This window comes from Marmota flaviventris, chromosome 1 (genome assembly GCF_047511675.1).
Source record: "Marmota flaviventris isolate mMarFla1 chromosome 1, mMarFla1.hap1, whole genome shotgun sequence".
NCBI lineage: Eukaryota > Metazoa > Chordata > Mammalia > Rodentia > Sciuridae > Marmota > Marmota flaviventris.
The window spans coordinates 62,556,400-62,581,152 of NC_092498.1; the positions used below are offsets into that span (position 1 = coordinate 62,556,400).

Below are 24,753 nucleotides of genomic sequence, written 5' to 3' on the forward strand. Positions count from 1 at the left end.
ATTCCCAGTTATTTTAATATCTATAGTATATAGTAAATCTGCCTGACCTCAAAAGTGTCCTAAGATGGATGGTAATTACATCTTCCCCTAACTGTGATTTCATTGACAGGTGTAACCAGTGCTGTCCAAATTCTCATCCCAGCTTTCTCATAGCCTCTCAGTGCCACTTTCCTGTTTGGGCCTCATCTTTTAATATTGTTTTCTGTGACGTGATAATGGAAAATGGTGTTTGTGGGCCATTTTTCACATCATACTTTTAGCACTGTGATCTTTCTGGATAACTTTCACATAGAGACCAGAAAAGGAATCTGGTTGGTTCCTTATTGTCCTTCTTTTCTTGGGAATAGGGGGAGGAATTTGCTGTATCCAAAAGTGATTGGTGTGTGTGTATGTGTGTGTGTGTGTGTGTGTGTGTGTGTGAGAGAGAGAGAGAGAGAGAGAGAGAGAGGTTTTACACATCCTAGTTCATAAAATGTATTGTTTAATGGTTGATAAAAGACCCATAAGCATAAGGAATTTCACTCCCAATGACATATTCCTGTGGTCCAGCTGGAGATGCAGCTGTTGTTTTCGGTGGTCAAAAGTCAGGTGATTGATAAGCAGATCAGACAAAGTTGTGCATAGGAGGGTCCCTAAGGCATACTGTTGACACTTCTTAAGGATCTTAATGTATCCATAAATACACATCAATACATATTTATGTCTATCTATAAATGCATATTGATATATATCAATATGTATTTATAGATATATTTATAAGTATCTGTAAATACAAACTCAGATATAGATGTTAACATTGTATGACTGTTGGATATGTGAAGTCATCTAGGTGACTCAGTTTCTCATTTTTATTCCTATACAAATAAAAACACTGAATTAAAAATTGATGCAGAAAACTTTGGACTACCACCATTGTGGCCTCCAGTTCCATTCTTCCTCACCCTCATCTTCTGGGTCTGCAGACCCTAATTGTGGAAAAACATTGGTCTACCAGTTAGGCTTACTGAATCATGACTGTTAAGGCTGCCAGGATGGAGCTTCAAGTGCTACACATTTTTTCTTTATGAAATTTTCCTGTCTTTCTAGTAGTCTTGTGTACAGATTTGTTCTTTTTTTTTTTTTTCTCCCAAATATAACCACGTTAACTTTATTCTTCCACAGTCCTGGAGGATAAAGTTTCAAAAATAAAATCCTCATATTTTATTTATATACTTATCTGTCTTCAAATATTTAGATTGATTTAATTTTTTAACTATTACAAATGTTCTTCAGTAAACATAGTTTTTGAGCATTGATTTTATTTCTTTTCTGTACATTCATTCCTAATATGTATGAAGGTATTATATTTATCTTAGGCATGAATGACTTAGCATGTCATTTTGTGAGGAGTTAAGATTGAGGAAAGTGGATCATCTTGAGGATCTAGATTTTGATGTTTCTATGAGTATTGTCAAATTATTCTTATATATCCAAGAATTTCAGATATATCACTCATACACATACATGTATGTGTATACGTACATATTCATATACATGTGTTTATTTAAATATAAGTTTTAAGCTTCTTTTTTTAAATTTTTTTATTGTTGGTTGTTCAAAACATTACATAGTTCTTGATATATCATATTTCACACTTTGATTCAAGTGGGTTATGAACTCCCATTTTTACCCCGTATACAGATTGCAGAATCACATCAGTTACACATCCATTCATTTACATATTGCCATACTAGTGTCTGTTGTATTCTGCTGCCTTTCCTATCCTCTACTATCCCCCCTCCCCTCCCCTCTCCTCCCCTCTTCTCTCTCTACCCCCTCTACTGTCATTCATTTCTCCCCCTTGTATGATTTTTCCCTTTCCCCTCACTTCCTCTTGTATGTAATTTTGTAAAACCCTGAGGGTCTCCTTCCATTTCCATGCAATTTCCCTTCTCTCTCCCTTTCCCTCCCTTTTTTATTTAGCTTCTTATAGCTAAATAAAAAAGATCCTAGATTATTCCCCTGCTTGGGCATTACAATTAAAAACAAAATCTTCTCTCATCCTAGAATTCCTCTTCATGAAAGTAATAGAGAATTAAAACATTTATATTATTGAATAAACATTACATCAGAAGATGGTATGACTCCTAGGCAATTTGCTAAGAGATTGTAAAGACAGAAAGTAATCTCGCCCTTTGTATAGCCAACCTCGTACAACCTGTTACATACCTGTTGACAGCATGAACATGGATTCCCGGGCCTTGAGAAAGATACTCCACATCATCAAGCTGGCAAAAGGACTGCTTAGTTTTCAAAAGGATACACACACACACACACATACACACACACTCACACACACACACATATATACATATTTATATTTCAAAGAGAGGAAAGCTACTCCTAATTATAGTCTTCCTAAAGTAAATGCTCTAAAGAAAAGGGAATCTTTTTCCTTACTTTTAACTGGAAGAATTAAACCTCTTATTTTTAATTTATATTTCCTATTATACACATTATGCCTTTATTTGCTTGTCTCTTAAATAAAAAGAACTTGATATTGCTATTCTTATAGAAGAACTATGATAAATAGAAATGACTTTAAATGCACTTGTAATTTAGTAATCTATTCCATTTAAACTAAATTAAAATTTAGTTTGATTTAGTGTAAACATTTTAAGTTGTTAAATTCTATATGAATAATTAGAATTTGATGAAGGAAAGTGGTGGTGTCAGGAATTCAAATTACTTGACTAAATCACCATGTTAAATGTGATACTAGGCAGAGAGTTGGACAAAGGATGTTCTTTAAAAAAAATAAATGTATTTGTTTTTTAAGGTCAGTGGTTTTTTGTTGTTGTTATTGTTGTTGTTTAGTTAGTTGGTTTTGTTTTTAACCTTTGCCATCAGTTAGAATGTTAAAGCCTCCTATATTGCCTTTTAGTAAAATCAGGGACAGAGACACTATTTGATAGTCATCTTTATAGTAATAAATTATATACCTCTATTCAAGGAATTGGGATCTAGCTTGATTTGTTTTTCATTTTCCCTCTCCCTCTGCCTTCCCTTGTCCTCCCTCTCCAGATTTCCCTCTTATGGATCCCATTAGTAGGCAGTGCCTCTGGGACCCCAAACTGCAGATGTGTTCCCTCTTGGTATTACTATGCTGTCTCCTGTGCCCTTCCAGCATCTGTGTGTGCAGTTGTGTTTGTTTTGCTGAGCTCCACTTCACACACCTGCTGGGCTGCACATTTGCTCTCAGAGATGAAATTTTGTCAGCTACTTCCTCCTCAAAGGAGACCTGAGGGAGGGCTCCTCAGTGCTCCCCCTTAGGGCTTTATAGCCACAGGCCTGCTAGGAGCAATATGTCCACATTCTCAGCCTCTGGGAGCCTCAAGCCTCCCTTCCCCTCCCCTGAAGGCTACCTCATTCCATGGCAACCAGCTTTATAGGCCATATAGTCACCTTGACTGGTCCGCCCTTATGATCCCAGTGTTCACACACTTTGATCTTTCCTAACTGATACATGCTGTGTAAGGATTTCTTGCTTCTTCTTGAAGTTGCTATTGGTGGAGTAGGAACATTTTTTATGCCGCTCAGGATTTAAGGGAAGAGTATTAGCCTCCTGGCTGAGTACTGAGTACTTTCTGGAAAGAGGTACCCCTTTCTCCCTGCCCCTGTCCGTATACCATCCCTTCATGGATATATTTTTTTTTTAATTGCTTCCTGTCCGTCATGTGACAGTTCTGACTGTGATTGTGGAAAACAATCTTTGAACTCTTTCCTAAGTGCTCTATGGAAAGCCCATCTGTGTTAAGCATGTTGAACCTTTCACCATGCAGCTTTTCTAATTTTCCTGTTAGGAATCTCTCCATATGGAAGTGAGAAAACAAATTACATAAATTGCTAAGCTTGGAGAGGATTTTGCAGGGTGTCTGCCTCTGGCTATCTATTCCACAGAGTACTTCCTCATTAGTAAAAAAGAAAGTAGGAACCCAGTTAATAAGACTGGTATCCCTTCTCTTTAATGTTAAGCCAATTTCAGAATTTTTGAACCACAAGTCACAGACGCGATGCTTATTGCAAAATAAGCTAAGTGTCCCATGTTGTCAGTTATTTTAAAGAGATATAAAGCAAATATGAATTTAAAGGTAATATCTAATCTCAGAATATTTTACTTTTTTCTCAGGTTTAAAACTTATCAGTGTACACATAGTTTAACTGGGAACAGCGTAGTTCTTTACAATTTCTGATTTCCCCCACTGTGTAGCTCAAACCTCTTGAGCTTATTTCTCTCAAATATTTCTCTGGGCTTCCAAGTGGTTTCACTGGAAGGGTGGACTATTCATTGGGGCTCCTGGTGGATGTGGAATCATCTCCCTCTGTACAGGTCCTAGGATCTAACATGCCCCCTCCCAGCATGGCAGCTGCTGACTCAGCATTCAGTACTCCAAAAACTGGTGGCCACTTGAAGACAACCCTACTGGAAACTGCCTGCCCTTGCAGGCTTGGTGGACCGCCCCTTGCTTAGAGAGTTCTGTCCCTCAAACAGAGAGATGTGGGAGCCATAATGCCTGTGATTGTGCTGTGTCCAGAGCCAACTACACTGTGGTTGATTAATAAATAATGGGTTGTTTATCTTGGAATTGTTTATATTGGCAGATGCTCTGAAAGATTCAAAAGCTGTCTGTAAGTGAAGAATGCCCTTTATTGTTTATTCAGTGCCTAATTTTCTATTTAATGTGAGGGTATCTTGGGTGAATTTCTTGAATATCAGACCACAAGTAAATCTTCTGCAGTTTTTGCCTCAAATTTTTTAGAGGCCATTTAACTACAACCTGTGGCTGCAAATCATCTCCAAGGCCTCTGATGTTTTATATATATGTGTGTGTGTGTGTGTGTGTGTGTGTGTGTGTGTGTGTCTGTCTATCTGTCTAAATGTATGTTGGCATGTGTGTTTGTGGCTCCAGGGAGAAAGGGGGCAAAGGGAAAGAGGAAGCCTGGAGTGTTACCATCTAGTTTTGTCCATCACAAATAGCTGAAATAAACTTAAGAGCATTTCTGTTTGGTTGACTGTGTCTAGCACAAGATAGCAGCTGAGAAATCAGATAGGAATGTGTGCACAGTGAAAGGCACATGTGCGGAGTGGATCGGAGGGTTGACACAGGGGATAGAGGATCACCAGGTGACAAGAGGAAGAGAGAAAGTGTATTTTGTCAGGGGAAACAATATGTTTGAAGGCTTGTTGCATGGCCAGCAGCAGTGCTCAGTAATGCTCAGCATAAAACACTGTAGGAATGGCTGGGGAAATGAGGCTCAGGTGATGAAAATCCTGAGTTCTGTCCCTCAAACAGTAATAAATTCCTGCAGGGTGTGTACCTGTGGCAACAGGCTCATCCTGTCTTACCTTTGTTGGTCTCTGCTCAGATGTTCTCAATATCCACCAATTGAGTGGTTTGACAAATTGGTCTAATTTAATATAAAGATAGCAGTTACTGTTAAGTGGGAAGGAAGGGTATTTAAGAGGACACTGACTTTGTAAGTGGTCATTTTATTAGTAATATTTTCATGTGAGAGTAGTACAATGGGAGGGACTCATCATTAAGAGACCCGCATGTGTAAAGAGTGAAGGAGTTTTGAGAAAGGCTTTTTGACTTGTGTGAAAGGAAGATAAAAAACCTGGTGGACTTTTTGTCTAACATACCATTGCATCCCCGCAGAGTGCCCATCTATTGAAGGGCATCTATATTGGTTCCACAGTGTTTAGGGGTGCTGGTTGAACATAAATTGCATAAGACAGAGCTGTAGTGACATAAGATGTTTTAAATCTTTTTTAAAATATGACAGCAGAATGCATTTTGATTCATTGTATACAATTGCAGCGCAACTTTTCATTTCTCTGGTTGTACATGATGTAGCATCGTATCGTATGTGCAGTCATACATGCACCTAGGGTAATGATGTCCATCTCATTCCACCATCTTTCCTGCTGCCATGCCCCTTCCCTCTTCTCCCTCCTCTTTGCCCAATCACAATTTCTCCATTTTCCCCATGACCCTCCCCCATTACAGATCAGCATCCACTTATCAGAGACAACATCTGGCCTTTGGTGTTTTGGGATTGGCTTACTTCACTTACCATGATATTCTTGAACTCCATCCATTTACCTGCAAATGCTGAGTAATATTCCATTGTGTGTGTGTGTGTGTGTGTATATATATATATATATATACCAAAGTTTCTTTATCCATTCATCTATTGAAGGGCATCTAGATTGGTTCCAAAGTTTAGCTGTTGTGAATTGTGCTGCTATAAACATTGATGTGGCTGTGTCCCTGTAGTATGCTGTTTTTAAGTCCTTTGGGTATAGAGCGAGGAGTGGGATAGCTGGTCAAATGGTGGTTCCATTCCAAGTTTTCTAAGGAATCTCCATACTGCTTTCCAGAGTGGTTACACCCATTTGCAGTCCTACCAGTAATGCATGAGTGTGCCTTTTCCCCCACATCCTCGCCAACATTATTTGTTGTCTGTATTCTTGATAACTGCCATTTTGACTGGCATGAGATGAAATCTTAGAGTACTTTTGACTTACATTTCTCTAATTACTACAGATGTTGAACATTTTTTCATATATTTGTTGATCAAAAGTATATCTGAGAAGTGTCTGTTCAGCTCTTTACCCCATTTCTTGATCAAGTTGTTTGTTTTTTTAACGCTAAGGTTTTTTTTAGTTCTTTATATATTCTGGAGATTAGTGCTCTATCTGATATGCCTGTGGCAAAATTTGCTCCCAGAATGTAGGCTCTCTTTTCATCTCGCTGATTGTTTCTTTTGCTGAGAAGAAGCTTTTTAGTTTGAGTCCATCCCATTTATTAATTGTTGATTTTATTTCTGGCGCTTTAGAAGTCTTGTTAAGGAAGTCAGGGCCTAATCTGACATGATGATTTGGGCCTTCTTTTTCCTCTGTTAGGCTCAGGGTCTCTGAATAATTCCTAGGTCCTTGATCTACTTTGAGTTGAATTTTCTGCAGGGTGAGACAGGGGTTTATTTTCATTTTGTTGCATTTGGATTTCCAGTTCTCTCTTACCATTTGTTGAAGAGGCTATCTTTTATCCAATGTATGTTTTTGGCGCCTTTGTCCAGTATCTCATATAACTTTGTCCAATTATCTCATATAACTGTATTTGTATGAGTTTGTTTTTGTGTCTTCTGTTCTCTGCCATTAGTCTACATGTCTATTTTGGTGCCAATACCATGCTTTTTTATTACTAGAGCTTTGTGTAGTATATTTTAAGTACTGGTATTGTGATGCCTCCTTCTTCACTCTTGTTGCTAAGATTGCTTTGGCGATTCTGGTTCTCTTCTTTTTCTAAATGAATTTCATGATTGCTTTCTCTTTCTATAAGGGATGACGATGGGATTTTAATTGGAATCACATTGAATCTGTATAGCATTTTAGGTAGTATGGCCATTTTGACAATATTAATTTTGCCTATCCAAGAGCATGAAAGATCTTTCCATCTTCTAAGGCCTTCTTCAATTTCTTTCTTTAGTGTTCTGTAGTTTTCATTGTAGAGGTCTTTCATCTCTTTTACTGATTCCCAAGCATTTTATTTATTTATTTATTTTTTGAGGCTCTTGTGAATGGGGTAGTTTTCCTAATTTCTCTTTCAGAGGATTCATCACTGATGTATAGAAATGCATTTGATTTGTGGGTATTGATTTTATATTCTGCTACTTTGCTGAATTCATTAATTAATTCTAGAAGTTTTTTGGTAGAATTTTTTTGGATCCTCTAAGTATAGGATCATGTCATCAGCAAATAATGATAATTTGAGTTCTTCTTTTCCTATTTGTGTTTTAAACTTTATATGCACTTTCTCAGTACCGCTGCCATTCTACTTCACAAGAGCCAAAAGTTAAAACCAATTGGCCAAGCAGTGAAAACATCTGCTGATATGGACTAAAACCTGGAATGAAACTCATTTATAGTGCTTCAGTTTTAATACAAGATGGAACTTGTTAGAGCTTTAGAAGATATACACAAACAACAATGAAAGGATTTTTTTTTCAATTGAGTTTATTGAATTTGAGTATATTATGAAGAAAGAGACAACAGGACTTGCATCTGAAAAAGTTTCCATATATTTTGAATTAATAAAGCTCACTTATTTTTTAAATAAATCTTATTGTGTATTTTTAAGGTATACTACATGGCACATAACTAAGTCTCTCAAACACACACACAGAGTCTCAAATGGTTAATACAGTTAAAAATAATATTTTTATCAGCTTATCTAATTATACATTTTTCTCCTGTGCCAACAACAACTGTCATTCACTTATTTGACCAAAATTCTCAATACGGGGATGGGTATTTACAGTGGTTAAAGCGCTTACTCAACATGCACAAGGCCCTGGCTTGGTCCCCAGTACCACAAAAGCAAAAACAAAACAAATTTCTAATAAAATAGAAAGAAATCCCAAATATACTACACTATTATGAACTGTAATACTCATGTTGTATAGTGGGTCTTACACTTGTTCATCCTATGTAGTTGCTGCTTTGTATCTCATTTTCTTAAGAGATCCATAGTGTATATGTGTGTTCTGGGAGTTGGATTTACTTAAGTTGAATGTTGAAATTAGAAATTCTTTATTTTGTTTTTTAGGTGCTGGTGAATCAGGGAAAAGTACAATAGTGAAGCAGATGAAGTAAGTAGATTTAAAACATTGAATTTTTTTTTTTTTTTTTATGTTTTAAGTATACCCTTCATCAAAGAAAGTGTTTTTTCTTTGCTTTCATTTCATTAGAATTATCCATGAAGCTGGCTACTCAGAGGAGGAATGTAAGCAGTACAGAGCAGTGGTCTACAGTAACACCATCCAGTCCATCATTGCTATCATTAGGGCCATGGGGCGGTTGAAGATAGACTTTGGTGACTCGGCTCGGGCGGTAAGTTATTTTATTGGAGTAGGCTTGATAAGTAAAAAGAATAACTTGTTAACTAATCAGGACTCTTTTATACAAGGAGTCAAAAGGATAGACGTGAGTCAGGAGCTTTAGAAGTGAGTGAAATGAACATATACAGAATTATACTTCATGGTTATACTTACCTTATCCATCAGGTAATTTGGATAATTCAATAATTATTATTGACTGCAATACTTTCTATATAACATGTATCAGGTACCTCTGTTTTTGTATTCATTGGTTTTCTATTACTGTAAAAAAATACCTGGCGTAATCAACTTAAAAGGAGAACATGTCTATTTTGCCTCACAGTTTCAGAGATTTTAGTCCTTGTATGGTTGGCCTATTGCTTTGGGCCTATAGTGAGGAAATACATCGTGGTGGTAGCAGGTAGCCAAGGAAGCTACTCACCTCATGGCAGCCAAGAAGTGAAAAGAGAGAAAAGAAAAGATCAGTTTTCCATGATCCTATTTAAGGGCGTGCCTCCAGTAACCTAAGACCTCCCATTAGGCCCTACCTCCCAATTGTTCCACCACCTCACAATAGCCCCATGGGCAGGGGTCCAGGCCTTTAGCACATGTGGCTTTAGGGGACATTTCAGATACAAACTGTAGCAGTCCCCATAACAATATTTTTGTAGTTAATACGTTGTAAACTGCTTATACTAACACTATTTAAAATCTGTTCTTATAATTTAGAATTCTGAAATGACCTACTTATTTATATTCATGCCCAGACTATAAAGAAATCTAATCTTTAATAATGAAAACAGTGCAAAAGTTTGCTTATCTTTGGAATAGGAAAGTATTGGCTACTAAAAAACATGTATCAAATTTAAGAGCTAAAGGGGACCTTTGAAGACAAGCTAGTTTCACTCCTTTATTTTCCTAATAAAGAAAAACTGAAACCCAGGAAATATTACAATCTAGAATGATCAAGGCTCTGTGCCTGTGCTTCTTTCTTTGACCCAGTAATTTGTTTTCAGTTTGATTCAAAGCAATACTGGTTGGTACTGTCCACAAAACATTGTTTTTCCCCAGCTCCCATTTGATTGTTTGCTATTTGAGTACTTTACTGATTCTTTTTTAGTAACTGTTATAAAACTTGATGAAAAACCTTTAACTGAAGCCTAGCTTTTTTTTTTGCACAAAGTATGTATATTATTAATAATACTGTGCTGCATTTTTATAGTTCTTTTATCTTTTTATGTTGTGTGTGTGCGCACACAAGCACACACATATGTCTCCTTACTAATACCATTAAGATTTTCTGCATAGAGACTATAACTTTCTGTCTTACAGTTTGTTGTTGTTGTTTTCTTTTAACATACAGCGAAATTCATGCTTAATAAGAAAGGAAAATGAATAAAACCCGTATTAGGAAATATAGGTTAGAGAAATCTAAAATAAACTGGGCTTGTTTATGAGTTACTTTAAAATTTTCTTATAAGTTACTGAGTCATGTTAACTTACTCAGTTTTTCCTTTTAAACAAAAATTTTAAAGGCTTTAGCATGTTAATTAAAATTTTCATATAGATTTTAAGATCCATTTTAAGAACAAATTTTATTTTTTGAGATTTATGACATTGTTATTAGATATGTATACATAGTAATATTGGTACTATAATGAAATAAATTAACTTACATATCATCTCACACTGTGTGTGTGTTGGGGATGGGGGAGGCAGCTACAATCTTATTTAACAAAAATCCCTCTTTCAGTTTAATTAGCTATAGTCCTCATGTTGTCAAAAAGAAAAAAATAACAGATTTTGGTGAGGATGTGGAAAAGAGAGAACCCTAGTGCACTCTTGGTAAGAATGCATATTGACTCATCCATTATGAAAACAGTAGGAAGTTTCTAAAGAAATTTAAAAAAATTATGATCCAGTTATCACTCTTCTGGGTATAAACCAAAAGGAGACAAAATAACCACTTGATTATGTTATCTGCAGTTCTGTGTTCATTGCATTGTTTATTCAAAATAGCCAAGATAGGGAAACAACCTGTCAGTGGACAAATAGGTAAAGAGAATGTGATGTGTGTACACATGTGGGGAGAGACACACACACACACACACACACACACACAATGGAATATTGTTCAGATTTCGGTAAGTTTTTTCCTCAACATGGATGAACCTGAAGGATATTATTTAGTGAAATAAAGCCAGATACAGATAAAAATTTTGCCTGATTTCATTTACATGTAGAACTAAAACCAAGAAAAGTCATCTGTGCAGAATTAGAGAATAAAACAATGATCACCAGGGGCTGGGTGCAAGGGAAGGGGAGACATAGGTCAAAGGGGACAAAGTAGGAGATGTGTAGGATGAAGGAATCTGGAGATACAATGTACAATAGAGGACTGCAGGTCATTTAAAATAATGTATTCATTTATAATTTGTTCACTCAACACATGTCCAGTAAACATGTGTTGAATGAACAAATGATAAGTGGATAAATTACAGATTGAGTAGTAGGACAGTACATTGAATAATGTATCAGTATTCTGGACATATATTTCAAAAAAAATTCAGAAGAATGTTATAAACTATTAAAATAATCTTAAAATCTTAGAAATGTTAATCACACTTAACTTTTTAATCTTTGTGTAAAAGGAGTACATATAAGGACTCTACTCTTAGATTAAGGAGAAAGAATTAATAAAATTTATACCAATTCCAGTTCCAATTATGGTATTTGAAACATTTTTGTCAATAATATATGCAGTATTCTGCATTCAGATCTTGTATATGGCTATGAAAACAAGATTTGTACCCTATATGGTGGGAGCTAATGAAGGTTCAGTACAAGGGCACTCTACCACCTAGCTGCATCATCAGTCCTTTTTTTTTTTTTTTGAGATAGGAGTTCTACTAAGTTGCCCAGTCTTGCCTTGAATTTGTAATCCTCTGCCTTAATTGAGTTGCTGGTTTATAGGTATGTGCCACTATGCCTGGCTAGTGCAAGCAACTTTGAAAGAGGATTTTTTTTTTTATATATTATTCTCTCTCTCTCAAGGAATGTTATTTTCTTACACCTCCATCACCTTTTTAATTAATTAAAAATTAATTAGTTAATTTCAGCTTAGTTTCAGGAATGACCAGGAATAATCCCTTACCATACCATAATCCCTCACCATAAGCCTTTTCTTATCTTTTTCTTTTTTAGTTGGTTACCTGCAGTTTTGGAATCTAATATGGCCTGCTCTGCATCTATTTCTTCCTCCTCTCAGACCCTTACTTCTGTTGGCCTTTGTGGTCCCTATTAACTCATCCACACAAACACCTATCCTCACATTGTTTGTGATTTGACTCCTCCCTGTTGGGTTGCCTTGCCTCTACACGGCTCTGAAGAACCACTAGGCCCTCAAAGTTATGCTCAGGGATGTGTAGATGGATTCACATTGGACTGGAGGTGGGAAGGGAAGTTGAGCTGAGTATTGAAATAGGAGTAAGAATTTTCTAGACAAAAATAAGGAAAAAGCAATTAGCAAATAAGAAACAGTTTATTCACAGGCAGTCTGAATATATTCCTATTTCTGAAGTATCAGTTCCTAGAAGTATTAGCCCTAAGTTGAAGGATAACAAGATATTGAATTCTGGTCAGTGCCATAGATTTGCTTTACAACCAGAAGCATTGTAGCAACTGTTTCTCCTGTTAACCTCTCTTAGTCTTCTTACATTGTTCTGTTAAATTACTTGTCCTTTTCAAGTGTGTGTGTGTGTGTGTGTGTGTGTGTGTGTGTGGCAAATATTTTATCCAGTGTTTTTGAAAAACTTCTTGTTAGAGACCTGGGGTTTTATTTTGTTTTTGTTTTTCAATCAGTTCTAACTTCTGTGTTCCGACCTTCATAGAAAGATAGTCTTCATGTTACAATTATCTTTAAATTTTCATATTTTTCTAGAATGCCTAGTTTTGTTTTTTATATATATTGTTTTGTACACCTCCATGGAAATAGTGTTTGTCAGTAGTTAAGATCTGAATATATCTTGTAATCTAATTGATTCTTGCCAGTAGCCATTTTTAAAATAATCATCCCATTTAGGTAAAAATGCTGCTTTAACATTTGATTTGGACACCTTTTTTTCCCTACTGATAATTTGTTTTTTCTTTACCCAGTCATCTACTAGTTAAGTTAATTAACCTCTCTAAGCATGTTTCATTAGAAGAGAAATAATAATAACATCTAATTTGCAGGGTTGTTAGGAATAAGACAAAAAGAATATCAAGTGTTTAACACATTCTGGTCATAATAGATGCCCAATAAAATGTTTGTTGGTTGTTTTATTATTTACAAGTTTTATACAGTCATTATGGTCAGAATCCCATTATTTTGACTTCTGTTGTTTCATAGGGTTAATTGGCATCTAGCAGGTTAAAATCACCTCATCCTGTTGTTGTTTTTAACCAGATATCAAGCTTTTAAGCATTTCTCTTCCATGTGAACTTGAGAATGAATTCTCCTCAACTCTCTTGAAAACAAAACATTTTAAAAACCCAGTTGATATTTCGATTGGAATTACATCTTAAATGTAGAGTGATTTGGTGAGAATTGGCTAAAAAGGTGTAAAATTTTAAGAAATAATGACTAATGTGCTATGGTTTGCATCATATTTGGCAGTTAGTAGATTTGCAAAGCAGATTATACATTAGTTATTTAAAATGAGAGAAAAGAATTTTTCAAGGCTGGTATAGAGCAATCAAATTTTATACCCAATGTCTTTTTAAAATTTCCTTGAAATGAGGGTGGTTTGTTTTTGAATAATAACATATTGACAGTATAGTCTGTTATATTTCTAATAATGTTAAGCTGGAGGGTCATTAGTGTGCCTCAGGTACTGGTTACTTAGAACACTGTTGCACAAAATGTGATCAGTGGACCAGTGCCTGTCCCAAGAGTGTGTATAAAATGAGAAGTAAGGGTAAGTATGTATATGGATTTATAGAAATTGACAGTTATATATAATATAGATCTCTATATTAATAATAGCATACAAATATAAATACATAAACTTACAAAATACAAAAATGTATATAGATTTCTTTAATTATATTTTTCTAGCAGTATTAGTTACAAAATAAATTGGAAACAAGATAAACCAAAATACATGCCTTGTCCTTCATAACAGCTGGAAAAGCACTTGGAATACCTTACTCTGTAAGGAATAGAAACTTTTCCTTGAATCCACTTAAACAACATCCATTTCTGCCTCAATTCTCAGTGTTCTGTTGCATAATGCTCACTTTTCTGTAATAACTTTGTAATTTATTTTCCTTATTGAGTTGGTTTGTGTATGTCTGTCTGTCAGATTGCATTTGAGAAAGGTTGTTATCAGTTTACCTTCCAAGCAACAGCCTATGAGGTACCTTTTCTTAAAGCACTTGGGGTAGCCAAAATTTAGGAGTCTTATATTAAACAAAACAAAACAAACTTTGCTAATTTGCTTTTTGTAAATCTTACATTGATTTAATTTGAATTTTCAATTTTAATATAATTATGTTGCTTTCTACATCTTCATTGACTAGATTTTATTTCTCTGTGGCTTGTGTTTTATATGTTTACCCACTGGAGTCTTGGTGTTTTGGTTACAATATTTGCTTGTTTGCACATACTTATGTGTTGACCACTTGTCTGTGATAGAAATTTCTTTCATAATTTGCTTATTGCCTTCAATCTTATGGATACATATATAATTTTTCTCACATTTTTATTGGTACATTATAGTTGTACATATTGATAGGATTTGTTATTACATATTTGTACATGCATGCAGTAGGCAATATAACAAACAATATAATTTGGCCAGTATAACCTCTCCTATTATTTCTTGTGTTGTGCTTCAATTTAGAACATCCTCTGTCAATCAAAGATTTCCCAAATATGCATGATATTTTTAAAGTGTTTTAGAGTAGTGGGTTTTAATATTGTTTTGTGTTTGTTCTTTAATCCCTTTGAAACTTGTATTTGTTCTGTGCATTGAATAAGGTTCAACATATTTTTCTTTTTACATAACTAATTTTGAATAATCATATGCTTTCCAATTGACTTGTCTTGCTGCCTTAATCATAAAAGTGAATTCAGATTTGGAATTATTTCTCCTATTGACCTATATTAATTCCAGACTGTTCTACATATTATAGGCTTTTAATATCCAATAGTATCAGCCCTCTTTCTCCAATTTTCCTTTCAAAATGTCTCTAGTTATTTTTAATTGCAGTTTTTTCTCTATTAATATTCGAGTCATTTATTATAGTTCCTGATTTATATTTGAGACATAAATGAAGGAACTTATACTTTTATATTGTTTTCAATTTGAGACATATCAATATATGCACAAATGATAGTTACTTGAAAAATAATGTGTGCTTCTAGCACTTCATATTTCTACTTTCCTCATTTCACTTCTTACCACATTCTTCTGTATCTCCATTGACAACAGGTTCTGTTATTCATACAAAGAACATATAAGTATCAATATTTCTTTATTTCATATTTTAAAAATATGTATACATATATAAATTCATGAATAGGCATAAAAGTTATATTTGTGTCATACATTTTATCAGTAATTTTCCTTCTTGATATAATGAAGCTTATGCTTCATACTAAATTCACTGCAATTTAGTTAAAATTTTTGCTCTCTGCAATTTAGTTAAAATTAACTTATTTTATTTTTAGGCTTTTTTCCCCTTTTAAACAATCTTATGGAAAAAAAGAATAATGACTGCCTATTTTCTTGCCTCAAGTCTTTTTTACTTAGATTTGTGTTTTTACAAAAAAAATGTGTTTGACACATACTTGTTTCTTAAAAAACCCTTTAACATCTTATAATGGGTACCATGAGTCATGGTGTGATGAACACATTAAAGTTCTTAAGATTTCCTTAAGGATACAACAGAGCAGTTCAGTTGTTTTAAATTTATTGGAGTAACAAAGTATGCTATAGAAGTATGGTAAATTAAATAATGAGAAGTTTTTATCCTGTGTGGTTTAAGGTAAGCCATTGAATCAAGACATCCATCTATATGTCAACCTTGACATTAGTCTCTAATTCCTATGACGCAAAATTCATAGATATCACTATTTTTTAATATTATTTAGCCTATACATTAGAATGTCTTTTTTGATATTTTTTATGTAAACTCAATCTTTTCCATAAGTTTTGTCTGCTATGTCATCTAGCTTCTGTTTAAACCCCCAACCTCTGCATTATCTGGTGCAGTGACACATGCCTGTAATCCCAGCTACTTGGGAGGCTGAGGCAGGAGGATTGCACATTTGAGGTCACCTGGGCAACTTGGTGAGACCTCTCTCCAAATTAAAAAACAAACAAAAGTCTGGGAATACTTCAGTGTCAAAAATTCCCCTGGATTAAATCTCTAGAACTGAAAGGGGCAGAAAGAAAAAAGGAGAAATTTTCTGTCCATTTTTTATTCTTTTAGGTTGCTGTGATTGTTAAAGTGTTTTCCCATTATTCAATTGAAAGCTTATATCTTTTGTCTTAAGAATGCTCCTTTTTCTGCTCTAAGCTCAACAGGAATTTTACTCCTTCTTACCTTTTATGATCTTTAGTATGTCAGAGGATAGCCATTGTGGTCCCTCAGCATCTCCCCATCTCCCATCCTGAACAGACTCTTGTGGATTTGATCAAGTGATGATAGCTGCACATATAATGCACATCACTAAACAGCAAGAAAGTACTGCATACTAGGTGTTCCCTGATTTTCACGGAGAAAGACTGGTTACTTCACTCTAGACACAATAACATATTGTAGCTTCTTTTGAGTTTCCAAAATCCATATAGCATATGTATATGTTATATGGAATTTGCATTCTCTGAACCATCTTATTTTCATTTAGTCCTTAGTAATTTAAAAACATTTTAACTTGGCTACATCCAAGAATTTCTTTCCCCCTTGCTACTCTCAAATAATTGCTTGGCAAATAATATTCCTTTTTCTTTACTTTTTTATTTATATTTTTTAGAGGGGAATGCTGTGAATTGAACAAGGGCCTTGCACAAGCCAAGTGTTCTCTGCCACTGAGCCACACCCCTGCTAGGTGCTCTTTTTTTTTTTTAATTACCACAAAAAAGTTTCTGTATACTGATTTACTAGCCTTTGTACCTCCTAATCAAACTTCAGTCTTCAGTAATACCTGCCCTTTTCCTACTGTGTACCACACTCTTTTGATACCCTCATGTTTGTGTTTATAAATGTTCTTAATTAATTTTAATACAAACCTATGAAGACCTCATTCCTTCTCAAGATAAAATCAGTGCCTCCAATCTACAATTTTGAAATTTGTCCTATTTTAGGACTTACCAATTTAAATAACCAATGGGTGACTTTTTAGCTGTGAAACTTTAAGCAGATTGCCTAACTTCTCTGTGCCCTTGGGCTCTTTTTGTACAAAACAAAAGATTACATAGAATAATTTCTACAATACCTTCCAGCTCAAATTCAGCATCTGAACATTCAGCTACTGACATGGAGGTGAATGTTCTAGTTATTTTTCCAGTAGAAGCTATTTTGCATTTTAATACTATCTATTTTTGAGGTTTAGAATTTGACCTTATGGGATACATATGGATAGTAAAATGGCTACTATTCTGAAGCAAATTAACATATCGTTCATTTCAAGTAATTACATTTTTTTTTGTGACAAGAGCAGCTAAAATATACTTAACAAAAATTTCTGATGCAATACTTTTTTGTTTATTTATAGTTCGCATGTTGTAATTATTTCTTTGGACTTGATCATCCTACATGTCTGTTCCTTTGACCTTTGAACTACATCACTTCATTTCCTTTCTCACTTCCTATGTCCCGCTGCTGTTGAAGTCTTTCTGTATATTTGACATTCGTTCATTCATTTGAATGTGGAGGAAGTTATGCTAAGTGAAATGAGCCAGACACAGAAAGAAAAATATTGCATGATCCCACTTGTATGTTGAATCTAAAAAAAGGAAGAGACATTTTTGAATGCCACAGAAAGTGCAGTTTATAAATAGAGCTTCCAAAGTTTCTTCTGCGTTTTCTTTAGGTTTCTTCCTAGAAAGTTAGAGGCAAGAATGATCTCCTGACCTATCCTGGAGGGCATTGGTCTTTCTCTTTCAAAAATTTATTGAAATTGAAAAAAGATACTATAACCAAAATGCATTTAAAAGCATACTTAAGTGAAAAGCATTTTTCCAAAACAGAGATTATTTGATGTAGTTTAATAAATAAAAATGGCCAAATGTAGAAATTTCTCACATATGAGTAAATATTTAGAAAATTGAATAGTCTTTTAATGGAATTGGGTTAGTGGTTTTCAGAATGACTTGAAACCATGATATATAGGGTTTATTAAGGATATTATGCACATGTTGCTTGCTTGCCCATATTTCTCTTGTGATTTACTAAAAAGGGGAACATATGCTTGAATAATATGTTCCCATGCTGAGACTTAATTATTTTTCATGATGAGTTCCAGCCGAAAAGGAAATGCTTCACAAATTGGCAGCAGGATGAATTTACATTGTCAGCTATGAGCTGTGTCACCAACTGCATCTTTTCTTCTGTATACCATATCGTAATGTGTTCCTCCTCTCTATAAGCATTTAGTACCATACATTTATTCTTCCGTATCTGTGGGGGATTGGTTCCAGGACCATCATTAGATACTGAAATCCAAAGATTCTGAAGTGTCTTACACAATGGCACAATATTTGCATATAATCTATGCATATCTTTCCATACACTTTAAATTATCTCTAGAATACTTATAATACCTAAATACAATGTAAATGTCATATAAATAGTTGTTATATAGTATTGTTTAGGGATTGAGGAAAAAAGTTTGTACAGATGCAATTATTTTTTCAAATATCTTCAATCTGAAGTTTGTTAGATCTGCGGTACAGAAACCATAGAAAACTGAAGGCCATCTGTATCTGGAAGAATGCCCCTTGATGATAATATTTTCCACCCAGTTAACATGTCTCAGGTTAATGAAAACCTCTATGAAGATAGCAGCTTCTCCCTTCCTCCATCCACTTTGAATTAGCTGTGTTATTACCTGGAGGATAGAGTGATATTATCAAGTATGGTAGGTAGCTTCTACGTACATATACCATTGAGTGAATAAAATGTGTCTATTCTGAATTGACATGTGATGTATGTGTAAAATACACAGCACATTTTGAAGACAATATGTATAAAAATTTGAATTATCTCATAAACTTAATTGTTTACATGTTGAGTTATAATATTTCTGTATATAGGTTAAACAAAACATATTATTAAAATTATTTTCATGTGACCTTTTTTGCTTTTCCTTCTTTTAAGTGGTGGTTAGAAAATTTAGATTGCATTATTGCTTACATTACATTTTTTTTCTTTGACAGCACTGGTCATGAGTGGTTGATTACTTGTAGATCAGACTTAATATTAGTAGCCTCATATTTAAGCACAATTTAGCTAACTTTATAGACAGTATTCTCACTTCGAATTTTTTGTCTGTTGTCTTCTGTGTGTGTCTTGAATATTTCTATTCCCAAGATGTGCTTATTTTGTTCTCCTTGCCTGAGTTGGCAAACACCTGCTCCCAACTGCTTCCTCTTTGGTTTTGATGTATATACATTTTAAAGTCTCCTGTGAATCTACAGACCATTTTTTTTGTGTGAAACCTTTCTTGCTTACTCCACATAGATTTTTTCCTTTCTCTTAACATATTTTGCATCTATAAATTATATCAGAAAGCTACACTTAAATGGATTCTATTTAATGTAATCATTCATGGTGTTTTATGTTTCTTAGATTGAAAACATCTTGAGCAAGAAGGAGCAAGACAAGACTCTTCCTCTGTTTTCTCAAAAATGATCATATCTAGTATGCAGAAAACTGTAGATAGTTAACTCAGGTCCCCTTCATGTACCATAACTGAAGAAATTCTGCCAGCTTCCTGGTGCCTTGGTGAATATTGCTAATACCATAAAACATAAGCTCCTGATTTATGATTATACTCTCTTGGTTAAGCCAATGTCTTAAGGGTGTTTTAGAGAGAGAGAAGCTAGGACACTTCTATCAAAATATAAGGAAATTCAATATTGCATTTTTATCTCTAATCTCTCCATTTGTACTTTTTAATCTCTAATGTCTCTCTTTTTACTCTCTAAAAAATGGGTTGTTGAATGTTCAGGATGACGCCCGCCAACTCTTTGTGCTTGCTGGAGCTGCTGAAGAAGGCTTTATGACTGTAGAACTTGCTGGAGTTATAAAGAGATTGTGGAAAGATAGCGGTGTACAAGCCTGTTTCAACAGATCCCGAGAGTACCAGCTTAATGATTCTGCAGCATAGTAAGTAATCATAACTTCTGAACTGCACTATCATGAATAATTACTTGTGAGTCAAATATACCTCCAAATCAATTTTATTGCAGAATTGGTTGACATATTCTTGTACAACTCAGGATGACAATATTTTAAAACTTTCTCTTTTTTGTATGTTTATGGATAGGAATGTTTTTATTTCCTGTGTGTTCAGTGGTACCTTAAGAGATTCTTGCTTATGTAAACTTTAATTGAAGCATGCATAATGGGAATGAATCTTGTATATTTCCAAGAAAATAATTGGAATTTCCAAAAGTTCACGGTGCATTTGAGTATATGTCTAATTTACTTGAAGCTAGCCAAATGAGAGGGTAAGTGATGTGGGTGCTTTTCATAATGCTAATGATGCCTAAGAAGTGTACTTGTTCAGTGACAGGCACCTAAACTAGGGATCTTTTGAAGTATTGGATGGTGTTCCCAAGATATTTTTTCACTAAGTAAAATACCGCTACACCTGAAGGTTGTTTGCTGTATGTGTTCTGAGACATAAGCTACTGTTTGCAAATACTTATTTTATATATATATATATATATATATATATATATATATATATATATACACACACACACACACACATACATACATACATATACATATATATATGTATATATATATGTGTGTGTGTATATATATATATATATTTATATTTATTTATTTAGAGACAGGGTCTCACTGAGTTGCTTAGCTCCTCACCATTGCGATCCTCCTGCCTCAGCCTCCCCATCCGCTGGGATTACAGGCATGCACCACCACACATAGCCTTACAGATACTTACATATAAGTTCTTTAGAAAAAAAGCCTGCCCTAATTTTACAGGTGGTGAACCCTGAAAGTTTGCAAAGCAAGTTGTGATAAAACCCAGACAACTTCCTATATTGTGATATAGCACACACAAAAAATGATATAAAAACAAGAAAACACCAAGTGATTGTTCCATAGTTTGGGTCACATACCCAGAAATGTCAGATATTGCACAAGTAGCATTAATTGGTTTCTAAAATATGTATTATGTACTCTTTACTTTCTGATAGTGTTCTGTTTTGCTGAAAGAGTTGTGTTGGCTGTTAGGAACCAAAGTAAGGATTAGCTAGATGAGAACAAGTGTTGAGGCTCTTGGTAAATGGCATGCATGTGGTTACAGTGAGCAACAGACTAATGGGGTGTGGACCCAAGTGTCTTATCACATGGTTTTGGACATCTGAGTGTGCCCCGTGTGTCCTGTGATTTAATGTGAATTAATAACATGCATCACATCACCCACAGCAATCTTTGTAACCCTGTTTCTTAATTTATACTTTAACTTTCATACTTGTGCAAACACCTTGTTACCTGTGTGGCTTATTGAATATGAGCCCACCTTTCTCACTGGTGTCATCACTTCTACAAGAAAACACTCTTTGGTGCTCGAGAAGATCCTTGCTCTACTGTTAGGTACTTGTAATACTCTGTACTTTTCCTTCAGAATTACAAATATTTTGAGGTTATTTTATTTTCTTGTTATGTAGTGACTATTTAATCATTTACTGTCTCTGCCACTACACTGAATTCAGTAATGTCTGTTTTTGCCTAACATATCACCATAGCCTGACAGGTAGTTGTCACTCAGACTGATCTTGTTTAATAATAAATGAATTAATAAGCTGAACTTCACACAAGGTTGAAGACAAATTAGAAAAATTACTTAAAGGAAAAACACAACTCTTAAGCCATGTTATTTGCTTTGCCACTATCAATACCTGCTGAAAAATTCAAATTGTAGTGACAATTAGAGATAGAAGATTGCTCTTTGCTAAGCTTAGCAAAAGGAGCTGCTTCAGTAACTAAGAAGTACTCCTTGGGTGCATAGATTGAAGGCCTCTTCCTCACAATGTGGGGATACTTCCAGGCCTCTCCATCCTCTTTGACCAAGAACCATCTGTTCCAGTGCATGCTGTTTGGACATGCGTTGGGAAAGACATGTTGCTTTGGTTATTGTTATATTATTTTTGCTTTTTCTAAACTTAATATGTAATAATGTAGTCAGTTTTCAAGAATGAAGGAAGTCAGAGAAATCTTTTCCTCTGGAGTGCTGACATGTATCTTTAGTTCTGAGTTCTGGACTGGAGGTGGTGTTATCCTGTCATTAGGACTAAGTATCCATTTGCAGTTTAAACTTGTGATAATTTAAAACAATGTGATTTTTTTTTAACTTTATTTTTTATGTGATGCTGAGGACCAAACCCAGGGCCTCCCATGTGCCAGGCAAGTGCTCTACCACTGAGCCACACAACACCAGCCCACAGTGGGAGGTTTTTTTTTTTTTTTACAATGCCTGTTTTTCTTTTCCGTTTTGTTGAAATATGAGTATGCATATTTTAGGGTCTATTAGAATTATAGCAGTTTTAATAAAAAATGTATCTGAGTAATCAAAGCACATTTTAAATAAGAACTATTTTAAAGGGGTCAATAGTAAAATGTTGGTGTGGTTCATTTGGTTGATTTGTTAAATCATATTTTCTTATGATAAATTGTAACCTTGTATAATATATTGGTACATAATGTATAATATGTAATACATGCATATTATACATCATGTAATATATAGCATACTTATGGCATTAAAGGCTCAGAGAAAATACAAGGGTATTGTTACCACTGTGATAAGATTCTCTTAAATTCAGCAAATATAATACTGACTGGTATCACCACGTCTACAAGAAATGATTAGCATTTCTAATCCAAAAATCCAGAATCTGAAAGACTCCAGAATCTGAAGCATGTGTTGTTCTACAAATTTTGCTTTGTTTAGGTAACAGGCGTTATCTCCTCTGTATTGTAGTACCCACACTATCTATCTATCTATCTATCTATCTATCTATCTATATATATACATACACACACACACATATATACATACATACATACATACATACATACACACACACACACACACACACACACACACACTTGACTGTTTATAACATTTTTGTTACTAATTCAGGATTTGGATAATTTCTCAACTCTATCCAGAATGAATCAAATAGTTAGGATGTAGCTCAAGTGGTAGAGCACTTCCCAAACTTCCACAAGGCTCTAGGTTCAATCCCTAGCACTGTAAAGTAACAAACTCCTTTGGTTTTTAAGACCCTGTTCTGAATGGCTAAGCATTCTGTTCAGAGTTTAATACCAATTTGCAGTTTCAGTAGTTGGTGTTTCTCTGTGCCTAAATTATTTCTAAGTTATCTGTCTAGTGCTGCTGTAGTATTTCAGGACATTGCAGGGATGCCCACCATGTTCAGCTGACCTCATTTAGGTTGTACACAGCCTGTTAATGGGGCTGCTCTCCAAGAATTAAGACCTCACTGTTTCCATCTCCACTGCTTCTAACAGAAGTGACATGCCCTGTTTTTCACCCCATTGTTCATGTTTCTGAGTATATTATCACTGTCCATGAATCCTTTAACATTCAGGCCCTTATTAACCTTCCATACCTGGACTTTCTGTTAGTTATTGCCTCTACCACATAATAGTGAAAAAAATAATTTTCATTTTTATATTGCATTATATGGTGACACTACATTTTTGTATCATGAAATAGTTGACATCCTTTGGAGAGAGTATTAGATGAGTGACTAAAATCATTGAGAAGTATAATGTGGGTGTTGGTTTTGAGAGCAGACTACAGGAGTCATGTGCAGTCTTATCCTGCAGATAAGACTAAGAAGCAGCAGCATCTCATTCAACCTTTGCCTAAGGTATCCTCAGTACTTGAACCAAAATTAAAACTTTTAAAATCTTTAACAGAAGAGTAATATATAGAAGATAAGAACAGTTCATCAAAAAAGTGTAATGAATAATAAGCATAAATTCATGGTGTTCATTAGCTTGGGATTTTTTTTTTTAAATCTCTTTTTCCTTTGGATTACTGAACCTATAAGAGAAAGTACACATTTTAAAAATACTAAAAAAAATTGGTGGTTGGAGAATTATAAACAGTTTCATTTCAGTCAGTAGAAATCCTGTAAGATCTAAGACTAAATTGATTGTTTTACATCATTACACAGAAACTAAAAAACATTTCCAGTGATTTCACAGTATGGCATGCATTAAGATATTATAGTCTTTGTTTTGGATTATCTTTATTGGCAACATTTATGATTTACATGTTGTTTTGTTGTCTGTTTTTTCAGCTATTTGAATGATTTGGACAGAATAGCACAACCAAATTATATCCCAACTCAGCAAGATGTTCTCAGAACCAGAGTGAAAACTACAGGGATTGTTGAAACCCATTTTACTTTCAAAGATCTTCATTTTAAGTGAGTAGCTTCCAAACATATTATTTATAAATTTAGGTATAAAACACATTGCTTTAGAAATAAAAGATAGTAAGTGTTCATAACATTTTTATGCTTAGAAATTGCAGTCAGAAAAACTTTG

At 34.5% G+C, this 24,753-nt stretch overlaps 1 protein-coding gene across 1 annotated transcript in view; it reads left to right on the forward strand.

Annotated features, from left to right (window-relative positions):
• The window catches only part of Gnai1 (G protein subunit alpha i1), an 84,043-nt gene that overhangs the window by 43,943 nt on the left and 15,347 nt on the right, over positions 1–24,753 (forward strand). Inside the window, exons 2-5 of the mRNA XM_027926518.2 lie at positions 8,652–8,694; positions 8,794–8,935; positions 20,144–20,301; positions 24,504–24,632. Of these exons, the coding sequence (XP_027782319.1) occupies positions 8,652–8,694; positions 8,794–8,935; positions 20,144–20,301; positions 24,504–24,632 (472 nt within the window). The remainder of the gene's footprint in view (positions 1–8,651; positions 8,695–8,793; positions 8,936–20,143; positions 20,302–24,503; positions 24,633–24,753) is intronic.